We start from the raw sequence: 20,701 nt of genomic DNA on the forward strand, positions 1-20,701 counted from the left end.
TCCAGCCCCCTTGGGATTGGCAGAAACTGGGAGGGGACACTGCGGGATCAGGGATGGCACAGGGCTCCATGTCACTGAGGTCAGTGTTGTGTCCCCAGAAGCTGAGTGTATCCTATCCCTTTGAGTCCCAGTGTGTCCATGGGACTTCCCAGCATATCCCAGTGATTCCCAGTGTGTCCCAGTGGGTCCCCAGGGCCTGTTCCCTGTATGGCAGCGATTCAACTTGCTCTGTGTCCCAGTGTATCCCAGTGATCCACACTGTGTCCCAGTGATCCACACTGTGTCCCAGTGTATCCACGTGGGTCCCTGGGGCTCGCCCAGTGTGGCCCGGTGTACCCCAGTACATCCCGGGCTCGCCCAGTTTGTCCTAGTCCATCCCAGTCCGTCCCTACCCCGAAGGTAAAGGGCCCTCGCTGTGCCCGCCCCCCTCGCTCCTCATTGGCCGGTCTCGCTGCCCGTCCCGCCGCTCTCCCTCCCGAGTGGCCGGTTCGAATGCGCGGAGCGGTCTCTGATTGAACAGAATGAAGGCGGGCCCTCGAACCGTGTTCCCGCCCCAGAGCTGTGATTGGCGGCCCGCGGGGCCGCGCGGGCGGGGATTGGCGGAGCGTTTCGGCGGGACGAGCGGAGGTTTGAAGGGGCCGTTGGCGCCGCCGTCGCCGCCTCAGCCGCCGCCGTCATGGAGATCGCGCAGCCCCCGTCCCCCCTCCGGGTGAGTCCGGCGACCGACGCCGACCCTGCTCGGCGACCCCCGACCTCGCGGGCCTTCGGGTATCCCCCCGCCATCGTCCCCCTCGGTGTTCCCGGCCGCGCCTTAGCTCCCGCCGGACCCCCTCAGAGTCTCCCCCAAACCCCCTTAGCGCTCCAGGGCCCCCTCAGGGTCTCCCTGGGCCCCCTCAGGGTGATACCGGGCCCTATCAAGGTCTTCCCAGGCCCCTTCAGCCGTCGCCAAACCCTCCGCAGGGTCTCACCGAGCGTTCCCCAGCACCTTCCCCCCCCCCCCGCCCCTGGGCTCCCTCAGGTTCTCCCCAAAACCCCCTCAGGGTCTCCCCGAGCCTCTCTCGCCGCCGCTTCCCCCAGCCCCCCGTTCCCCCATCCCCGTTCTCTCGGGCCTCTCCCCCAGCCTGACCCCTCGTTCCCTCTCCCCTTTCCCCCCACAGCCCGCGGACGAGAACGCCCGGACGCACAAGGCCGATGGCCCCAAGAAGCTCTCGGTGGAGCACATCTACCAGAAGAAGACGCAGCTGGAGCACATCCTGCTCCGGCCGGACACCTACATCGGCTCCGTGGAGCTGGTCACCCAGGTAAGGGGCAGGGGGGTGCAGGGCTGAGCCCCCCGAGCACCTCAGGGCAGGTGAGGGGGGCATTAACAGCTGTTTACAAAACACGAAATATCTGCTTATCAACCACAAAACATCTGCTTCCCAAACGGGTGGCACAGAAGAGAGGCTGTACCCTGGGCACTTATGAAGTTCTTCCTTTTTTTTTCCCAGCAAATGTGGGTTTTTGATGAAGGCATTGGCCTCAACTGCAGACCTGTGACCTTCGTGCCTGGCTTGTACAAAATCTTTGATGAGATTCTGGGTAAGGTGACAGATCTCCCGAGTCAGTGAGTGACAGGTTATTAACAGGGGTTGAATGCCTACAAAACTGGATCTAAACAGAAGAACTTATCAAGAACTCATTAGCCCTACTTAAAAGCAAGCCATTCATGGGAAACAAAAAAAAACACCCCAATTTCAAAAATCCAATTACAAACCTGATTTCATTCAGACCAGACTTCTCCCTTTTCTGTTAATGGTTGGACTTGATGCCCACAAAGGTCACTTCCAACCTGAATAATTCTGTGATAACTTGTAGAACTCCTCTTTGCAATTCACAAAATATTTTCATGCCAAGATGATTATTAGTGACATTGCATTGATCTTTTGTGTTTATTCTACTGAAACACTTCATAGTTCTGTCTCGATTTGGAATGTAATAAAGTAACAATATTCTCTTTCTAGTCAACGCCTCAGACAACAAGCAGAGGGATAAAAACATGTCGTGCATTAAAGTCACAATTGATGTGTAAGTTTTATTTCATTGTTGTTTGTTGCCTTCAGCTGTTCTGCAAAGCTGGGGTGGCACTGCAGGGGCTGATCTGAGTTACCCCAAACTTAATCCACTAGCTCTGAAGGCCCTTCTCTTTGCTCAGTCCCCTGGTCTCTTACAGAGGGCTGACAGGGCAAACGGCTGCTTTTTACTTGCTGCTGTTTTCCATCTCCTCCTGCCTTTTTATCCTGATGGAGCACAGAGGGTTCTGTGGTGTGTCCATTTTAGAGCAGATCTGGGGATTTCTGTGTTGCCTGTCCCCCCTCTGCTGGCAGCTGCTGCACTTGCTGAGCACAGATTTGCTCCCGATGAAATGGTGCCTTTCCCCAGAGCCTTTCTATAACTTGCTTCACAGCTCAGTCGTTTGCAGCCTTAAAAACACATTTTTTGTGTTGGATTTTTTTTTTTCCCTCCCTTAGAGAGAATAACACAATCAGTGTGTGGAATAACGGGAAAGGTATCCCAGTTGTTGAACACAAAGTGGAGAAGGTCTATGTGCCTGCTCTGATCTTTGGACAGCTGCTGACTTCCAGCAACTACAATGACAACGAGAAGAAAGTCACAGGTGGGGAAGAAGTTGCATACTGAGCTTGTAGAACGTTGTTGCTTGTTGACAGTTGCCTTTGGATTGTGCTGAAGTGGCCAAACTCCTGTTAGTCTGGGATTCTTTTGGATAGTTTTGGACAAAGATAGTAATACAAGTCTGTGTTCCTTCTAATTCCAGGGGGGAGGAATGGTTATGGAGCCAAACTGTGCAATATATTCAGCACGAAATTCACTGTGGAAACTGGATGTCGTGAATACAAAAAGTTATTCAAGCAGGTAGGAGCACTTCTCATGTCAGAGAGGTTGTACCTGAGGTTTTCTGATGAGACCCTCAGGTTTTGTTTCAAAAATCTAGGTACACCTTCAGTGCATTATGTTTAGAGTAAATTTGACCCACAAAATATAATTCAAAGGAACAATGAAATTAGCAGACAGCGTCAAAATCTGGTTTTCAACCAGAGTTTTTGTTAAATTTGAAAGTATCTAGAACTCAAACCAGCTTACTGTTTTTAAAAACTACAGTAGTTACTTGCGTGTGCTCAACTTGCGACTCACAAAAGCTCCTTTCCTCAGACCTGGACAGACAACATGGGAAAGGCTGGAGAAATGAAGCTGAAATACTTTGATGGAGACGATTACACCTGTGTCACTTTCCAACCTGATCTGTCCAAATTCAAGATGACAGTTCTGGATAAGGACATCGTAGCACTGATGTCTCGAAGAGTGTATGATATTGCTGGGTCCACAAAGGATGTCAAAGTTTTCCTGAATGGACAGAGGCTGCCTGTAAGTGAGCATTGAAAAGAAACGCAAATACCTGCATTTCTCGTGCCATTTAACTGGTGAGGTTGTGTCGAAGCCATTCCTGTCATTGCACACAGCAAAGGAGGCATTCCTGCACCCACTTTGCAGGAGGATGTGCATTAAGTATTTATGGGAGCTGTTATCAACCAGTTGTCTGCTCTCATCCGTGTGCAGGTGAAAGGATTCCGCAGCTATGTGGACCTCTATCTGAAGGATAAGGTCGATGAAACTGGGAATGCACTTAAGGTTATCCACGAGGAAGTCAATTCCCGGTGGGAAGTGTGTTTGACTTTGAGTGAGAAAGGCTTCCAGCAAGTCAGCTTTGTCAACAGCATTGCCACCACAAAGGTAACCTCTCAGTGTGTTTAGTCAAGCCAGCGCCAAATTCTTCAAGATTAATATTCTTGGCTATTTCTAAGTGTATGTATTCTAGTAAAAAATAGTTAATATTGCAAAGACTGTGCTAAAACTTTTCAATAGATATTTGTGGGGTTTAATGGCCTCACCCCGGGTCCTTGTCCTGTTTCCTTTAGGGTGGCAGGCACGTTGACTACGTCGCTGACCAGATCGTGACCAAACTCATCGATGTGGTGAAAAAGAAGAACAAAAATGGAGTTGGGGTGAAGCCTTTCCAGGTACAACATCAGAATTTCCCCAGTGGGAAACACAACTCGAGCGTTACTGCCAATTGTAACTCCAGCTTAAAGCATAACTGTGTTGATTTTATTAATAACACATTTCCATTGTACAGATAGTAGATATAGGGTTGCTGATTATAGAAGTCTCACATTGTCTAATTTAAGGCAATTCTCTTTGCTTTGCTGATGTATTTTGTAATCACTCTTAAGTCAGTGTAGATGCACTAAAACCCAGTACCTGCTAGAAAACACCCATTTAGGCTGAGAGATGCCAATTCCTTGAGGTCCCAAATCATCTAACATTGCTCGTGAATGTTCATTAGCTGTCCAAAATTCTTCCAGACCATTTAGGAAAGTTCCAAACCCTGCAGTGCTAACTGAGTCTTTCCTCACTGTGTGATTGATGGGTGAGCTGAGCCTGTACAGAGTGTGATCCTTGCTGTATTTGACTACAGGTGAAGAACCACATGTGGATTTTCGTGAATGCCTTAATTGAAAACCCAACCTTTGACTCTCAGACTAAGGAGAACATGACTCTGCAGGCAAAGAGCTTTGGGTCCACCTGTAAACTAAGTGAAAAATTCATTAAGGGTGTAAGTACTGATAAACAGGGACAACCAGGATGTCTGTAAAACTTTGTAGCAAAAAATTCCATCATTGTTGCGGCTTTTCCCACAGCTGTTTGGGCTTGGGTTTTGTATTGCAGGCAGTTGGCTGTGGCATTGTGGAAAGTATCCTAAACTGGGTAAAATTTAAAGCTCAGAGTGAGCTGAATAAGAAATGTTGCACTGTGAAACACTCCAAGATTAAGGGTGTCCCTAAACTGGATGATGCCAACGATGCTGGTAAGTGCTTGACATCCTTTGTAACCAATTCATTCAAAAACAGTTAAAACTTGGTTGTTAAATGAAAGATTTGTCTCCTAAGGAAAAGTGAGAAAACCTGTAATTTTAATTTTACCCCCATTTTATGGCCCTGTTTACTATGTTTATCCCCATTTACTGTGTGCAGTGCAACAAAACCTGTGTTAGAAGATATTTATCATTCAGTTGTGAGTGTGCAGGCTTCGATTTCACTTCTTAATTAGAAAACTGACTCGATTTTCTTCTTTTTTAGGCAGCAAGAATTCTCTAGATTGTACACTGATCCTGACTGAGGGAGATTCAGCCAAAACTCTGGCTGTCTCTGGTCTGGGAGTGATTGGCAGAGACAAATATGGAGTATTTCCTCTTCGTGGGAAAATCCTCAACGTCAGAGAAGCTTCTCATAAGCAGGTTGGGTGGAAAATGGTTACAGTTACGTGATGGAAGGCGTGGTGTGATTTGTGTAACGAGTTGGTGCAGCTGCTCACCTGGAGCACTGCAGCTCCAAGGTGAAGTGTCTGCTCTCACCTTGAGCCTGCCTTGCTGGTTAAGTGGGAATATCGATTAAGTCCTGTTTGGTGTTTTGCCCGAGGGGATAATGTTTGTGTTGTGGACTGGAAAATGTTTGGAATGATGTAGAGTAATTTAACCACTGAAAACGGTAGGTTTATAAACAGCAAAAAACCACCAACAAGGCAGAACTCGGCCAACGATTCACTTACGGGTAATTTTATACTTTCTTGAGCTGCATTTTGAGTCTGAAAGGCAAGTTTTTGCTCTGTGTGATGTCTTTCAGATCATGGAAAACGCCGAAATCAACAACATCATCAAGATTGTGGGTTTGCAGTATAAAAAGAACTATGAAGATCAAGAATCTTTAAAAACTCTTCGCTATGGAAAGATTATGATCATGACAGATCAGGTTAGGTTCATTTAAATTGAAAATTGGGAGAAGATAATAATTAACTCTTAAATGAAGAGAAAAGAAGAAAACCATGCTTTTCTCCCACTGTTGTACCTAATTCTCTGTGTTTATTTCTTTTTCTCATTCTGTATTTTGGTGGGTCATAATATCATTTCAGCCACAAAACAAAAAAGTAGAGGGGGGACTAACCACCAAACAGCTAAAGTCTGCTGATTCAAGGTCCTTGAGCAGTCCTTGACACCTTTTTTCACCAAAAATCTGCCTTTTTGGTTCCTCTCAATTTTCAGCAGTTAAAAAACACGTGGTCACCTTTTTAGAAGTGAGTTAATAGGGTCACTTAGGTGGAATTATAGAACCATTTGCTGTTAAGCCAACAATTGTCAGTCCCCTCATGCCCCCGATAAAATATGGCTTTTCCTTTTTAATTCAGGATCAGGATGGGTCACACATCAAAGGTTTGCTGATTAATTTCATCCATCACAACTGGCCATCTCTTATAAGACACAACTTTTTGGAAGAATTCATTACTCCCATCATAAAGGTGAGGCTTGGGGGATGATCAGGTGAGTGGGTGAGGATTCACAGCTCCAAATCTGCCTCTAATTTCACAGTTAAAATATTTCTCTATCGCAGGCCTCTAAAAATAAAGAAGAAATTGCATTCTACAGCATTCCTGAGTTTGAAGAATGGAAAAGCAGTACACAGAACTACAACTCATGGAAAATCAAGTACTACAAAGGTTTGTAAAAACTTAATATAGTGAAATTCAGTGGTCCAAGTCAGAGGATTGATGATTCAAGTCAGTCCTGCTTTGCAGAAAGGTTTGGATCAGGTGTGTTCTGTGTCTCTTCCCTCCTAAGATATTCCAGTTACATTTCAGATATCTACGTGAGTTACAGACAAAATCCAAAAGTACAACGTGCCACTGCTCACTGAATTGTAATTCTTATGACTTTTGTGATACATCTCATTCTGAAGTAACCAAAGTTTTCAGAAAGTCATCTTCACACTGTCCATTCATGTGATACATCACAGAAACTGGGCAACAGCAAAATATTTCTTTGAACTGCAACTTAATTTAAGCAAAGAGTCGTTAGGATTAACTCTGCTGTCCCTGCAGGTTTGGGTACCAGCACATCGAAGGAGGCCAAAGAATACTTTGCAGATATGGCAAGACACCGAATTGGCTTCAAATATTCTGGCCCTGAAGATGATGCTGCGATCACCCTGGTAACTAACACTTGATTTAATTGCTGACTTACTACCTTTGGTATTTCACCTTGTAGAGTGCTCGGTATTTTCTCTTAAAATGCTCTTGGAGGCCCGTGGGCTGGAGACAATCTCTGTGTTACCAAGGCTACGGATTTAGTCGAACCAGGAGCAGCAAATGTGCCCCCAGACCTCAGGCCAAGAGTAGCCTTTTAATGATGGGCTTTAAATATAGCTCAGAACAAACTAATCACTAGAAACCAATTGACATTTTCAGGCACAATAGTAAATATTTCTCTAACGTTTTTCTGCATATTTTCTGCTGCAGTTTGCTCCAAGTTAGATCTCCCCTTTTTCCCCCAGTGCGAAACAGTGGATTAAAACAGTCCTGGTTTCTGTGAACTTCACCTTAGGGAACCCTTGACTCAAACATTCAGAGCTGTTAGGCAATGCCAAAAAATCAAATTTTCCCCCAAAATATTTATCTCCCCCCAAACCTGCTTTAGTTTTCTGCTAATACATTAAAAACCTATAAATTTAAAACTAACTACCCCATCTCCTACAAACTGGTGGAAATTATGCTCTTACTATGTTTAGCTACAGAAACCTTTTATTGCACTTGGGCTCTTAAGCCAGCCTGTTTAGCACGTTATTCTCCTGGGCAAGCTCTTCCTTTCTTTTTCTCGACTGATCCAATAATGCCCAACTGCAGAACGTTCTAGAATCGAGTTACTTTTCCTTTTGTAACACCCAGGCCTTTAGCAAGAAGAAGATAGAAGAGCGAAAGGAGTGGCTGACTAATTTCATGGAGGATAGGAGACAACGGAAGCTGCACGGTCTGCCAGAGGTAAAAGGTTTATGTTCCCAAGCAAACTGGTTCCCAGTCTCTGCCTGGGGCTGTTCTCAGCTTCATCCCGGCACTGCACACGGCTCAGTCACTGAGTCAGGCCCGGAATTAGAGGACGTTGAAAATGTGTCAGGGTTTTGCAGAGCAGCTTCTTCTCTGCCCTTATCAGTGTAGCCTCGTTGTCAATTATCCAGCGGTTAATTTCATTTTTAACTCTTATCTTTCAAATTACTTTATCAATAGGGAAACAATAGCTCGAGCAGGACCAGATGAAGACTTTATTTCCCAAAAAAAATGGGCCTGCATCATGGCAAATGTTTCCCTTTGCCATGCAAGGAGTGTCAGGGCTCGAGCTGTATTTAGCTGGTCTTACAAGAGTTCCCATTTCAGTGAAACTAGCCAAGAGCAGATTAGGCCCTGTTAAATTAAGGCAATCTTCCACTTGATTTTCTTAGGAATATCTCTATGGGAAAAACACCAGTTACCTGACCTACAACGACTTCATCAACAAGGAGTTAGTGCTGTTCTCAAACTCGGATAATGAGAGATCAATCCCATCACTGGTTGATGGTAAGTGATTTCTAGGTAGTGATTCTGCATGGTGTGTCCCTAGAACTTAATAAATGGGTGTTTGATGTCCTGTCAGCCTCAGGGAACCCACTGAGTTTCAGGATCAGTGTCCTGAAGCCTGTTTTCTGCTGTCCAAGCTTTTTTCAACTTTGGATTAGATGTCTTGTCCATTTTGTAGTATATTATTGCAAATACCTTACTCACCTGGTGCAGGATCTCTGGGTGGATAAGTAGTTCTTGTGTCTCTAGAGAGCAGAAGCCAAGTGAAACACATCACGTGTTCTAACCACGAGGTCTTTTCTTTTTTATACAGGTTTGAAGCCGGGTCAGAGGAAGGTTTTATTCACCTGCTTCAAACGAAACGATAAGCGGGAGGTGAAGGTGGCTCAGCTGGCCGGTTCCGTGGCTGAGATGTCCTCATACCATCACGGTGAGGTAAGGACCTGCCTGGGCCTGCAAAACACTTTAAATGAAAGGCAAAAAGCCCTTCTGCTGGCATGACAGTGGCGATGCCTCTGAAGCAGAATTAGGAGTGTGAACACCAAGTTGAAGTGGCTGTTTAGCTGCTATTAATGCTCCAAAATTAATTTAATCTGAGGTTGGTCACTCTGCCTGCCCTGCCTGGATTTCATGGGAGCACAGTTTGTTCCAAAAGAAGAACAAGAAAAACTCGCTTTATTTGGGATGGATCTAGGCAGAAGTTAATAACCTTTCTGCCTGTGCCAGGAGAAGTTAAGCACTAAAACAAGATTCCCTGCAGAGACCCAACAGAATCTTTCACTGGAGGTTTCAGAGCAGGTAGACAGCAGTAGAGCCGTGGGTCACTAGGACATTTCTAGTCACCCTGAAGCATTCTGCACGCTCAGCTTTGCACCTTCCTTCGTTTCAGGCCGCCCTGATGATGACCATCATTAACTTGGCTCAGAACTTCGTGGGCAGCAACAACCTCAACTTGCTCCAGCCCATCGGTCAGTTTGGCACACGACTGCACGGGGGGAAGGACTCTGCCAGCCCTCGATACATCTTCACCATGCTCAGGTCAGCATTACAGAGTTCTTACTGTCCAAAAGATTCTTGGCAGGACCCAATCTTACAGCAAATTAGACTGAAAAATGAATTGACTTTTTCCCTTTAAAACTTTGGACTGCTTGCATGCCCAGAGTAGCAGCAACTGAAGTGAGATCTGGGTGCTAGATTCAGGTATGGAAGCTCGGTTATCAGAGCAGAGAATATGGAAATGGAAGCAGGAACAAAAAAATTCAGGAAGTTTCTTTTTTGTGTGGCCATCATGTTCTGTAATGAGAATTTGGGCTTGAATTCCCTTCTCCATTCCAGTCCCCTGGCACGACTGGTGTTCCCACCGATGGACGACAACATCCTGAGGTTCCTCTATGATGACAACCAGCGTGTGGAGCCAGAGTGGTACATGCCCATCATCCCAATGGTGCTGGTCAACGGGGCTGAAGGGATTGGTACTGGCTGGGCCTGTAAAATCCCCAACTTCGATATCAGGGAAGTTGTGAATAATATCCGTCGGCTGATGGATGGAGAAGAGCCACTGCCAATGGTAAATAATTAAAAACCAAATGTCCCGCTCGTTGGTTTATCGAGCTCATACTGAGCATTTGATGGGAATGCATCTGCACAAAGCTGAATCCAGTGTTTGTTCTGCTCAGCTTCCCAGTTACAAGAATTTCAAAGGCACCATAGACGAGCTGGGGCCTAATCAGTACGTGATTAGTGGTGAAGTGTCCATCCTTGATTCTACAACCATCGAGATCACTGAGCTGCCTGTCAGAACATGGACACAGGTAACAGACAGGGAATTTGCCCTGGGAATGTATAGTCTGCCCTGTAAAGCAAAAAGGGGTTAGTGGGGTTTGGGTCTGACTTTGTTTCTTTTCTCAGACTTACAAAGAGCAGGTTCTGGAGCCGATGTTGAATGGGACTGAGAAGACCCCCCCTCTCATCACAGACTATAAAGAATATCACACAGACACCACAGTGAAGTTCATCGTGAAGATGACTGAGGAAAAACTGGCAGAAGCCGAAGCTGTGGGGCTGCATAAGGTCTTCAAACTCCAGACAAGTTTAACATGCAACTCCATGGTATGTGACAGATTTTGCTGAAGGAATTTCTTGGTTTAACTCAGACTCTGTGGACAGCTGCAGTCGTTGCGTGAAACAAAAATCCTCTTTGGCATTAACCTATTCACTTCGATTTTTCTGCTGTTACTGGTTTTAAATCAGCTTTCAAAGGTCAAGAGCCTGGCTTGGGCGTGGGCCCAGAGTGGATGGTTTGCCTGAAGGAGGCAAAGTGATCTGAAATCACAGTTTGCAGAGCCCTCTGAGCCAGCAGCACGGGCACTGAGCGTCTGGCTCCTGACAATGTGTGAAGCTGGATATGTTAGTCCTGCACAGAGCCTTAAGATCGAAGTAACCTTAACCCTGCTATGGGTATTCAAAAAAACGTTGCAATTCTAAAATTGTCTCTGCTGCTGTGCTCACAAACTGAAGTAGCTTCTCGAGTAACACTGATAAGTTTGATAATTTGTCAGTTAATAATTGAGTGATATCATCACACCTGTGTTACAGTTAATTTTCAGTGGGTTTGGAATCAGTTTTATCATCATAATGCCCATGTTCCCTCATTTTCCTCCAGGTTCTCTTTGACCATGTCGGCTTTCTCAAGAAGTACGACTCTCCCCAGGATATTCTTAAGGAATTCTTTGAGCTCCGGCTCCGATATTACAGTTTGAGGAAGGAATGGCTTATTGGGATGCTGGGTGCTGAGTCTGCAAAGCTGAGCAACCAGGCTCGCTTCATCCTGGAGAAAATAGATGGCAAAATCGTGATCGGTGGGTGTTGTTCTTGGTGACTGGGACTGTGAACTGGGAGAACTGGGTGCCCCCTTGAGCTCTGTCAGCACCCACTCGGCCTCGGGCTGGCTCTTACAAACCACACCAGAGCTTATCTCTGTTCCGGTGACATGCAAGAGGAAAATGCTTCCCAGAGTATCCTTGGTCTGTGTGTGACAATTTTTTGAGAGTAGAATTTTTTTTAATAATTTAGCAATAATTTCTATCTATTTCTAACTCGGTAGGAGTAAGAGTTAATTGTGTGTGGTGTTAGGAAGGGGCAGTGTTTGCTGTGAAATGCATTCTTAAGAACCCATGTCTCTGTCCCTCGTCTTTGTGAACCTCTGCAAAAATATTCCAAATCGTGTTCTCAGTGGACCGAGGGTTCAAACTTAGAAGATACCCAAGTAGCAGCATCTGAGAATCATGAGCTAGAAAAAGAAGCAGATCTTTGTTCCCAACATTCACATTTTGCAATCCACTTTTCCCCCCTCGGTGTTAAAGACGGGCTGTGTTTCGCTGCCTTCACAGAGGATGAGGCCAGACAACGTGTCATAAGATGCTTTGTGGTTTGTGTCTGAAGGCAGCCCAGTAATCCCAGCAGCCGAGTCTGTCTGAGCTCAGGAAGAGAAATAATTCCCTTGAAATGCATTTTCTTGGGTTTGTTTTTTTTTTTTTTTTAATAAGTAGTTCCAAGGCTGCCAGAGCTGGTTTCATTTGTATTTGTGTCTCATGGTTGATTGCTTCTGATACCTTAAAAAGGAGCAAATTCCAGCTGAAGCATTTCCAGTGGTTGGGCACTCAGAGCATAAATTTCCCAGGTGATGTCTAATGAGGTGCAAGCTATACCAAGCTACCAGGGCTTTTTTCCTCCACCTGCCTGTTATCATGAAACCTGTTTTATACCATCACACCTTTTTTTCCAAGTTCAAAAACTACTTAAAGCAGGGGAAATGCCTATGGAAACAAAGAAAAATACTTACAGTGCTCTGGCAGCTACAGGACCAATGCTACCCTGACAAATCACCTCCTAAGTAGGAGCTTTTCAGGTGTTATTCAGGCTCCTCCACATGTCCCAGCTGTGATGAGGAAAGGCTGGTTTGGAGTCCTGTAGGATGCAGGGATCCAAAACGTAAAGCTCATCAGTCGCTCCTGATAGCAAGTGGTAGTCACTGAGTGACAATCCTGAAATGTCTGTTTGCAGAAAACAAACCCAAGAAAGAACTGATTCAGCTTCTTATCCAGAGAGGGTACGAGTCTGATCCGGTGAAGGCTTGGAAGGAGTCGCAAAACACGGTAATGCCTCGGTCATCCTCAGTACACCCAAGCTGGCTCTGAGGCTTCATAATCCATACAGAGGCCTCAGGTCCTTTTCTATCCACAGGATTCAATAGCCCTACCCTTGTGTGTCAGGGTATTTGTTGACAATGTTTGTTTCAAATCCATATTCAGGAAGAAGAAAAGGAAGAGGAGGAGGAAGAGAGTGACAAAGAACCAGCTGCAGCTTCTGGCCCAGACTTCAACTACCTGCTGAACATGCCCCTGTGGTATCTGACCAAGGAGAAGAAAGATGAGCTCTGCAAGCAGAGGGATAACAAAGTATGTGCCTTCCTTTGCTTATATATAATGTGTTGGGTGGGTTTTTTTTTTTTTTGGCTGGTGGATTGAAATACATGACTAATGATTATCATTTATGCTTCCCTTTAGCAAAAGGAGCTGGAAAACCTCAAGCTCAAGAGTCCCTCTGACCTGTGGAAGGAAGACCTTGCTGCCTTCGTTGAGGAACTCGATGTATGTCGATGCTCAGTGCAGATGACCCACTCCCTCATCTTATCCACCAGCTCTTTATTGACTTTTGGGGGTTTTCTGTGTTATTTTGTGCTCCCCTCTGCAGGCAGTGGAGGCCAAGCAAGCGCAGGATGAGATGGCAGGGATTGCTGGCAAACCTCTGAAGGTGAAAGGAGGGAAAGCAAAGGTGAAGAAGGCCCAGCTGCCAGAAGTGATGCCATCCCCTCATGGCGTCAGGGTTGTTCCTCGGATCACTGCCGAGATGAAGGCAGAGGCAGAGAAAAAGAAAACTAAGAAGAAGATAAAGGTACAAAGGAACATTCCAAATGCTCAGTCTTTCTTTATATTTTCTTCAGTGCAGTCCTAAAGAAATGCAAGTCCTTGTTAGCTGGACTTGTCCTGCTGCAGCAGCTGTTCAAGGAGAGGGACAGAACCCCTTAGGGCTTGGGGAGCACTGGGAAAGGGGGTGTCAGTCTAAAGGACAACAATTCACTAACGTATCAGGAGATGGCTTAGAGGGAAATCTTGACACATCACGGTGTCAGGTGGGTTGGTAGCTCAGAAATGGAGAGGCAGGTGCAAACATGGTTGTTCCGGGTATCTTGGGAATTTGATAAACCCTTTAGCAGGCAGGAAGCACAGCCAGTAAATTCCCTTCTCCAGAACAGCCTTTGCATTCCCAGCAATGCTTTCAGCCAATTAATGCCATCATTGTTCTCCATATCAAGGAGATGAAGAAGACTGAACTCTTTTTATAGAACTAGTTGAAATTGTGCCATTCAGCCATTTCCAGCAGAGAAAACTAACCCACCCCCTCACCTGTTTGGCCCTGGAAACCTTTCCTCCACATGGTTCCACCCAACAGTTTTTCCAAATAACTTCCACTGTTGTTTTTATCCCACCCTGTCCAGCTCTGCATCCTCATCTTCCCCCAGGGCTGTCCCAGTGGCAGGACTGGAGCACTCAGGAGTGGGGCCTGAGTTCCTGTTTTTGTTCCTGTTGGGTTTTGCTGTTTTAGTCACCTGATTTGGGGACAGATCCTGTCTGATTTGCAGATCCTGTCTGTAATCAGTTCCACACACAGTTTGTTTCACAGAGTCAGGTTTCTTGTATCACTAACTCTTACACGTCTAAAATAAGCAGCTCCTTCCTCCATCACCCCCCGTGCCTCCTCTCCGGGAGCTGACTCACTGTTTGGTATCTGCATCTGCAGAGTGAAAAATCTGAATTTGATGAGAATCAGGATGAAAACACATCCGGAGAGAAGGAGCCTTCAGGCCTGAAGCAGAGATTAGCACAGAAGCTGAAGACTGAGCCAGGTAAATCCCTCAGTAGAAAGGGAGGGGAAGGGTTGTCAATTTGGTTATTTGACCTCTTCCTGAAGGTGGTGACCAACACCTGGGATCGGGAGTTTTGGAAAAACTAGGGGAGAAAGAGGTCCTGGATAACAGTCAAGCAGGATAAATTCCTATTTCTCTTTGTTTAAGCCAGAATCCTCTGAATTTAGTGTATTTCTAAGCTGAGTTTGAACTGCTGAAGTACACATGGAAGTTTGCTGGCTCATCCTGCCTCCCACTATTTTTCAGGAGCTAAGAGACAGGCCACTCTACCCTTCAAACCAATAAAGAAAACCAAGAAACGAAACCCTTGGTCTGACTCAGGGTCTGATTCAGAGTCTGATTTTGAAGCACCTCCTCAAAGGGAACGAGTGGTTCGTCAGGCAGCAGGTGAGTGAGGACACGGCTGCAGAGAGGGATAATCTGTGGAGGAGAAAATGGAACAGACTATTTAGGGAGATCCCAGAGCCTCAGATCACATTCAGAAATGATTTTTAAAAGGCTTCTTTATTTTACTGTCTAAAACAATTAAATATTTCTACCATTTGTGCACACATTCAAGGAAAAGCAGAAAAGGGCATCTAGAACAATATGGTTATTTGGTTTAATTACACAACTGTCTTGGCAAATTAAACGTGTTGTGGGTGAGGTTGGAAGCCTCCAAATGACAGAACACACTTGTCATTTGGAGTCTTCTCCCTGGCAGTCTCAGCATCTGCTTGTTTTTATTCAGATCTTTATTTTTTAATAACTGCAGCTAAAATATTGAAAAAGAAGCTGAGCTGCATGTTGCCAAATGTGTAAAATAACACATCTGTGTCCTTCCATCAGCCAAAGTCAAGACCATGGTCATTTCAGACTCAAATTCCTCCAGCTCTGATGAGGAGTCTGAGTTCCAGGGTGACAGTGCAGGCAGCTCTGACTCGGATACAAACTCCAAGGAAAAGCCTCCTCCCAAGCCCAGAGCTGCTCCCAAGTGAGTATTTCTCCGTAGCCACTGAAGATTGGTTGTACTTAATGCTACACATAAATTCATAGCTCTGGTTTTTTTCAAGGCACCTATTTAGCGCGTCATAAACTGAAAAAATACTCGGGGTTTTGTCTTCCAGGGAAAACACTGAAAAAGCAGTGAAAGCTCCCAAGAAAAAGGCAGAGCCAAACGCTGTCCCCAGTGAGTGAGAGACCTCTAAACCTGTGGATTGTCCCAAAACCCCTTGGGGGAGTGCACAGGGCAGAGCAGGGGGGACAATTTGGCTCTTTCAGACTGACTTTGTGCTCCCTTTCCCAGTTCAAGTCCCAGATGTCACTGATGACAACGTGGGCCAGGCTCCCGCTGCTCCCTCTGTCCCAGTGCCGGGCCCCAAGGCTGGGCCCAAAAAACCCTCTGCAGCCAAGAAGGCTGGAGCCACCAAGGGTAAGGGCAGCTCAGCAACATCATTTCTGGAGCACAATTATAATTCCTGTGGGAAACGATCCGAGTGATTTCGCTCGGCGCTCCAGGGCCTGAGCAACTGGAGTTTTCATTTCAGCAAAGATCTGAGGTTTGTGGCAGAGGTTCTCTGGTTGTTGTCATGTTTAAGAGGTCTGTTTCCAAACATATCATGTTCTAGTTCATGTTGGACATGCTTGGAGGGAGGGAGTCTTAGTTTGGGAACAGGAAAAGTGAATGCTTCCTACAGGGCTATGTAATACTTGGCAGGAATAATCCGGGTGGAATTTGTGTCTTGCAGTCTATGTCTTACTTTGTGTCTTTTTGGGAAGAAAGCAGCCTGGGAGCTTCCCAGGAGGCAGAAAAGCTTTTTGGGGCAGTTTGATGTCTCCAGTGCTGGCTCCACCTCGTCCATCTCTGGCATTTGACTTGTGGGGTTTTTTTAAACTAAACTGCCCAAATTTTGTCAGATTTTGACGCTGGTTTGCATATTCCAAATGGAATCAACTGGCTGTTAATCCCAGCAGGAAAATAGTGTGTTACTTCCACTCCTAAACTGAGAAAACCTGTTATCCTTCAGAAATGAGCTGAACTGGGAGATGTGCTTCAAGATGCTCTTAAAAAATGTCAAAATGTAGGTAAGAAAGAATCCCCAAGTGAGCGTTTGGGAAGTTCCTTCCTCCCTGTGCAGGACTTTGAAGGTCTGAGGTGGGCCACAGATCCTTGAGAGTCCAGAACTTTTCAAACTGAAATAGTCTGTAAATTGCTTTGGGGACCTTTTTAATTTGATCCTCTAAACGTAGCGGAACTGAGCAGATAAACAGCCTCATTCCTCATCACCCGGGGAAGAGAGATCTTTCTAGAAACCCCGGCTTCAAACGGAGGCGACCTGCGCGCTGACCCCTCGGCAGCGCCGAGCCTGTTTGTGTTGGAAGTAATTCCCAAGCTGGGAACGAGAGAGGAGCGAAGCGGGGATTTAACGCCGCGTTCTGTTCCAGAGAACCAGCCCTCCATCGTGGACATGCTGGCCAAGAAAAAGGCTGCGCCCAAGCCAGCGGCGAAGGAGGGACCCCCGCGCGCCAAGGGCGACAACGCCAAGGGGAGGAAGGCCATGAAGAGGCAGCCGAGCTCCTTGGACTCGGATTCCGATTTGGATATTGGCTCGAAGCCTTCCAAATCCGTGGCATCAAAGGTTTGTGCCCTGCACCCGTCAGTGCCAGGGGATCCACAGGGAGCGGGGTCGGTTCTGGCAGGAAAAGCTGGTGGGGGTTAAGCCTCTGCCTGCCTGTGGGGAACAGGGTGGTCACAGGATCGTGGAATCTCCTGAGCTGGAAGGGACCCCCAAGGATCATTGAGTCTGACTCCTGGCCCTGCCCAGGACACCCCAGCAATCCCCCCCCTCTCCCTGAGAACGTTGTCCCCTGCTCTGGGGAGCCTGGTCAGTGCCAACCACCCTCTGGGGGAAGAACCTTTCCCTAATAAGGGCCAGACACCCACTGTACCTGTGGCACAGCGGGCCTGTGATGCTCACTGTTGTTCCCTGGGGATACTCAGATCCATGACTCTTTCCCTGCTTTCCCTGCAGAAATCCAAGCTGCAGGATGACACCTTCACCGCTGAGCCCAGTGCCAACAGCCCCGTAGCCCAGCCCCAGGCCAGGCCTGGCCGTGCCAAAAAGCCCGTCCAGTACCTGGAGGAGTCCTCAGAGGATGACATGTTTTGAGGTTTTAGGACAATTTTAAACTCCTGACTCACAAAGAGCTTTCAGCAGAGCTCTGGAGCTCCCACCAACGACCACCTCAGCCTAGGAAATCATCTCCAAATACAAGCCACTCCAAAAATGTTCATTACAGGTGAACACAGCTCGTTTTCTCTTGGTTTTTAATAATTTAGATTTGTTGAAACAAGAACATCCCCTTTTTTGTGAGCACTGGAGCCACGTGCCCAGTGAGTGCTGCCACACTTCCCTCTTCCCTGTTATTTGACACTTTGTGGTCATTTTAGTGTTAAAGTTGACTTCAGAACATGCCAAATTTTTTAAAATTGATGCAACCCTCATGAAATATCTTAAAATACTAAAATATACAAACTTAACTCCACCACCTGACACAGGTGAGCTGGAGCCATTTTTCCAGCAATTCTCCCTGTAAATATTTTTTGTGTTTTTCTTTGTTGTCCTGAGTTTGTCTTTTTTAATATTTGTCTAATAAAAGTGTTTATACTTATTTTCTTCACTGAATTTGAGTGTTTGTTTTTAGGAAAATAACCACTGCAGAGCTTGTGCTAGGCCCTCCCTCCCTCTGCCAGAGCAGAGGGTTTGGCACAAGCTCTGGGGGTGTTGGGCTGGTTGGCCACTTCCCCACTGGTTGTGGCCACTGTGGCTCCCCAGCCAAATTCCTGTGAACACCCCTGTTGTCCCCAGCACGGGAGGAGCTGCTGGGCCAGAGCAGCTGTAGCTGCCCCATCCCTGGCAGTGTCCAAGGCCAGGCTGGACAGGGCTTGGAACAACCTGGGCTAGTGGGAGGTGTCCCTGCCCATGGCAGGGGGTGGGACTGGGTGGGCTTTAAGGTCCCTTCCAACCCAAACCATTCCATGAAGCCCCAGGGCCCCCCACATTATCGGTGCTTTGCTGGAACCCAGTCAAGTGTGGAAAGCACTGTCAGATTTTCCACTGGCTCTGGAGAGTGTCTCCGGCGCGTCCCCTCCGAGGGCCGGGCTATTTACGGCTCCTCTGCTGCAGAACCGTTGTCACGACCCATGACGAGGCCACGGGTGGGTTGTGGGGCTGCTCCCAGAACCCCAGCACCACCCAGACGTGGAGGGAGAGCTCTGGGAACACACAGAGTGCACCACAGTGTCCGTACCAGGGGTTTCCCCATTCCAAAATCTCCTTGGGTGGGGTGTTGGAGGTGCTGCTGGATGGGAGCTGAGCTGTGGGATGCCAGGGGCACTGTGACCCACCAGGGGCACTGCATGTCCCCAAGGGGCAAACAGGCTCTGAGGGTGACCTGTGTTGTCCAGGCTCTGCTCCTGTTACTGGAAAGGGGATTTGAGGTGCTGGCAAAGGCCGTTGGTGCCGCCCTGGCCAGGCAGGGGCGGGTGGGAGCCCAGCCATGCCATGGGGGATTTCTTGCAGGGATCACACGTGACAGAGCCATGGGAAGATCCATGGGCCCCCTGACAGTCTGGGCACAGTGTCCTGGGTCAGGGAGGGCCAGTGCCAGCCATGAGCATCCCCTGGGCACCATGGGGCAAAGCCCAGCCCCCAGCAGGAGCTGTGCCACCACGGCTGGGTGCACCCAGGATCTGACAGGTCCGGGGGGCAACGCCAGCACTGGGGGAGCCTTTTGGGGGCCAAATGCTGTGGCTTGGGGACCTGAGGCCCTGCAGGTTTAGGGAGGCCAAGGTTTGGGGGCATTTCTGCACAGAGGGGGCCACTGCCCCTGCACCAACCTGTGCCTTGGGCAGCTCCCAGCCCTGGGCAGGGGCAGCGTTTGTCCATGAGACCCCACCACCACCACCTCCCCCCCAGCAGTTCCAAGCCCTTCCCTCCTCTCTGCGTGCCCCTGTGGCTGCTCTGTCCCTTTAAAAGGACTCCAGGCGTGGCTGTGGGACCGTTATCCCAGCCCAGCCGGACAAGGGACCGGACAGTCCTGGACAGCCCTGGACAGCCGGCGCCAGCCGCGCTGGCACACCGTGGACCGCAGCCTCCGCAGGTACCAGGGCACTGGGGGGGCTCCTGGGATTTGGGGGGACAAGGGATGGGGAACGTGCTGGTCTTGCTCCAGCTGGTGTCCTTGGACCCATCCCTGGGGAGGGAATTCTTGGCACAGCGGATGCCTGGGGACACTTGTGACAGGGCTGAGCTGGGCTGGCACTGCCCGGCCACCCTCCCGTGAGTGGGGACATCGTGGTGCATTCAGGAATGGCAGGAGGATGGAGAGCTGGAGGGGCTGCGTTGCCACTGGGGCCTGACCTCACGGGCACGGCGTCCCCCCAGCACTGACCCCGCTCCCACAGCGCGGCCATGGGTGAGTGGGGCTTCCTGAGCTCGCTGCTGGACGCCGTGCAGGAGCACTCGCCCATGGTGGGCCGCTTCTGGCTGGTGGTGATGCTCCTCTTCCGCATCCTGGTCCTGGCCACGGTGGGCAGCGACGTCTTCGAGGACGAGCAGGAGGAGTTCGTGTGTAACACGCAGCAGCCGGGCTGCAAACCCGTGTGCTACGACGCCGCCTTCCCCATCTCCCACTATCGCTTCCTCGTCTTCCACGTCGTCGTGCTCTCGGCGCCCGCCGCCCTCTTCGTCATCTTCGCCGTGCACCAGGCGGCCAAGCCGGGGCGCGGGGGGGCCCCCGGCCAGCGCGCCCGCCGCCTGCAGCCCTTCTACGTGGGCAGCGTGGTGGCCCGGATCGCCGCCGAGCTGGGCTTCCTGCTGGGCCAGGCACTGCTCTACGGCTTCAGGGTGCAGCCGCTCTTCGTGTGCCACCGCCGGCCCTGCCCGCACCACGTCGACTGCTTCGTGTCCCGCCCCACCGAGAAAACCGTCTTCATCCACTTCTACTTCGTGGTGGGGCTGGTCTCGGCGCTGCTCAGCCTGGCCGAGCTCGCCCACCTCCTGCGCAAGGGCCCCCCGGTGCGGGCTGGCTGCTGCCCCCGGCCACAGGAGCGGGGCCCGGCACCCGGGCAGCCGGCGGGGGCTGTGGCGGAGCCGTGCTGTCCCCCCCCACGGGGGGACCTCACCGTGTAACCGGCCCCAGGCTGCCACTGCTGCCACGAGCCGTGGCCGTGGCAGCCGG

The 20,701-nt window shown here is 48.7% G+C and overlaps 2 protein-coding genes across 2 annotated transcripts; both read left to right on the forward strand.

Annotated features, from left to right (window-relative positions):
• Nucleotides 1-634: 634 nt before the first annotated feature.
• TOP2A (DNA topoisomerase II alpha) lies at nt 635-18,112 on the forward strand. The gene is made up of 35 exons (XM_027746512.2): nt 635-709; nt 1,158-1,301; nt 1,491-1,581; nt 2,004-2,067; nt 2,511-2,656; nt 2,816-2,913; nt 3,211-3,423; nt 3,616-3,789; nt 3,975-4,076; nt 4,535-4,672; nt 4,786-4,924; nt 5,196-5,353; nt 5,739-5,864; nt 6,298-6,408; nt 6,501-6,606; nt 6,988-7,097; nt 7,831-7,923; nt 8,379-8,493; nt 8,807-8,928; nt 9,383-9,531; nt 9,829-10,060; nt 10,170-10,304; nt 10,402-10,602; nt 11,156-11,351; nt 12,556-12,647; nt 12,804-12,950; nt 13,059-13,142; nt 13,246-13,446; nt 14,353-14,458; nt 14,726-14,866; nt 15,308-15,452; nt 15,586-15,647; nt 15,765-15,890; nt 16,904-17,097; nt 17,491-18,112. The coding sequence occupies exons 1-35, from the start codon at nt 677-679 to the stop codon at nt 17,626-17,628; spliced, it is 4,632 nt and encodes a 1,543-aa protein (XP_027602313.2). The 5' UTR covers nt 635-676; the 3' UTR covers nt 17,629-18,112.
• Nucleotides 18,113-19,932: 1,820 nt separating this feature from the next.
• On the forward strand, nt 19,933-20,652 carry GJD3 (gap junction protein delta 3). Its single transcript, XM_027747036.1, has one exon. The coding sequence runs from the start codon at nt 19,933-19,935 to the stop codon at nt 20,650-20,652; it is 720 nt and encodes a 239-aa protein (XP_027602837.1).
• The last annotated feature ends 49 nt before the right edge of the window (nt 20,653-20,701 follow it).

Source organism: Pipra filicauda, unplaced genomic scaffold (genome assembly GCF_003945595.2).
Source record: "Pipra filicauda isolate LSUMZ 115617 unplaced genomic scaffold, ASM394559v2 scaffold193_size2426894_pilon, whole genome shotgun sequence".
Taxonomy (NCBI): Eukaryota; Metazoa; Chordata; class Aves; order Passeriformes; family Pipridae; genus Pipra; species Pipra filicauda.

Bases quoted from the DNA above. Each gene is read 5' to 3' on its own strand.
- TOP2A (XM_027746512.2), top strand. From the start codon at position 677: ATGGAGATCGCGCAGCCCCCGTCCCCCCTCCGG. The intron at 2,657-2,815 runs GTGGGGAAGAAG...TTCTAATTCCAG, and splicing joins CAACGAGAAGAAAGTCACAG to GGGGGAGGAATGGTTATGGA. The intron at 14,459-14,725 runs GTAAATCCCTCA...ACTATTTTTCAG, and splicing joins GAAGCTGAAGACTGAGCCAG to GAGCTAAGAGACAGGCCACT.
- GJD3 (XM_027747036.1), top strand. From the start codon at position 19,933: ATGGGTGAGTGGGGCTTCCTGAGCTCGCTGCTGGACGCCGTGCAGGAG.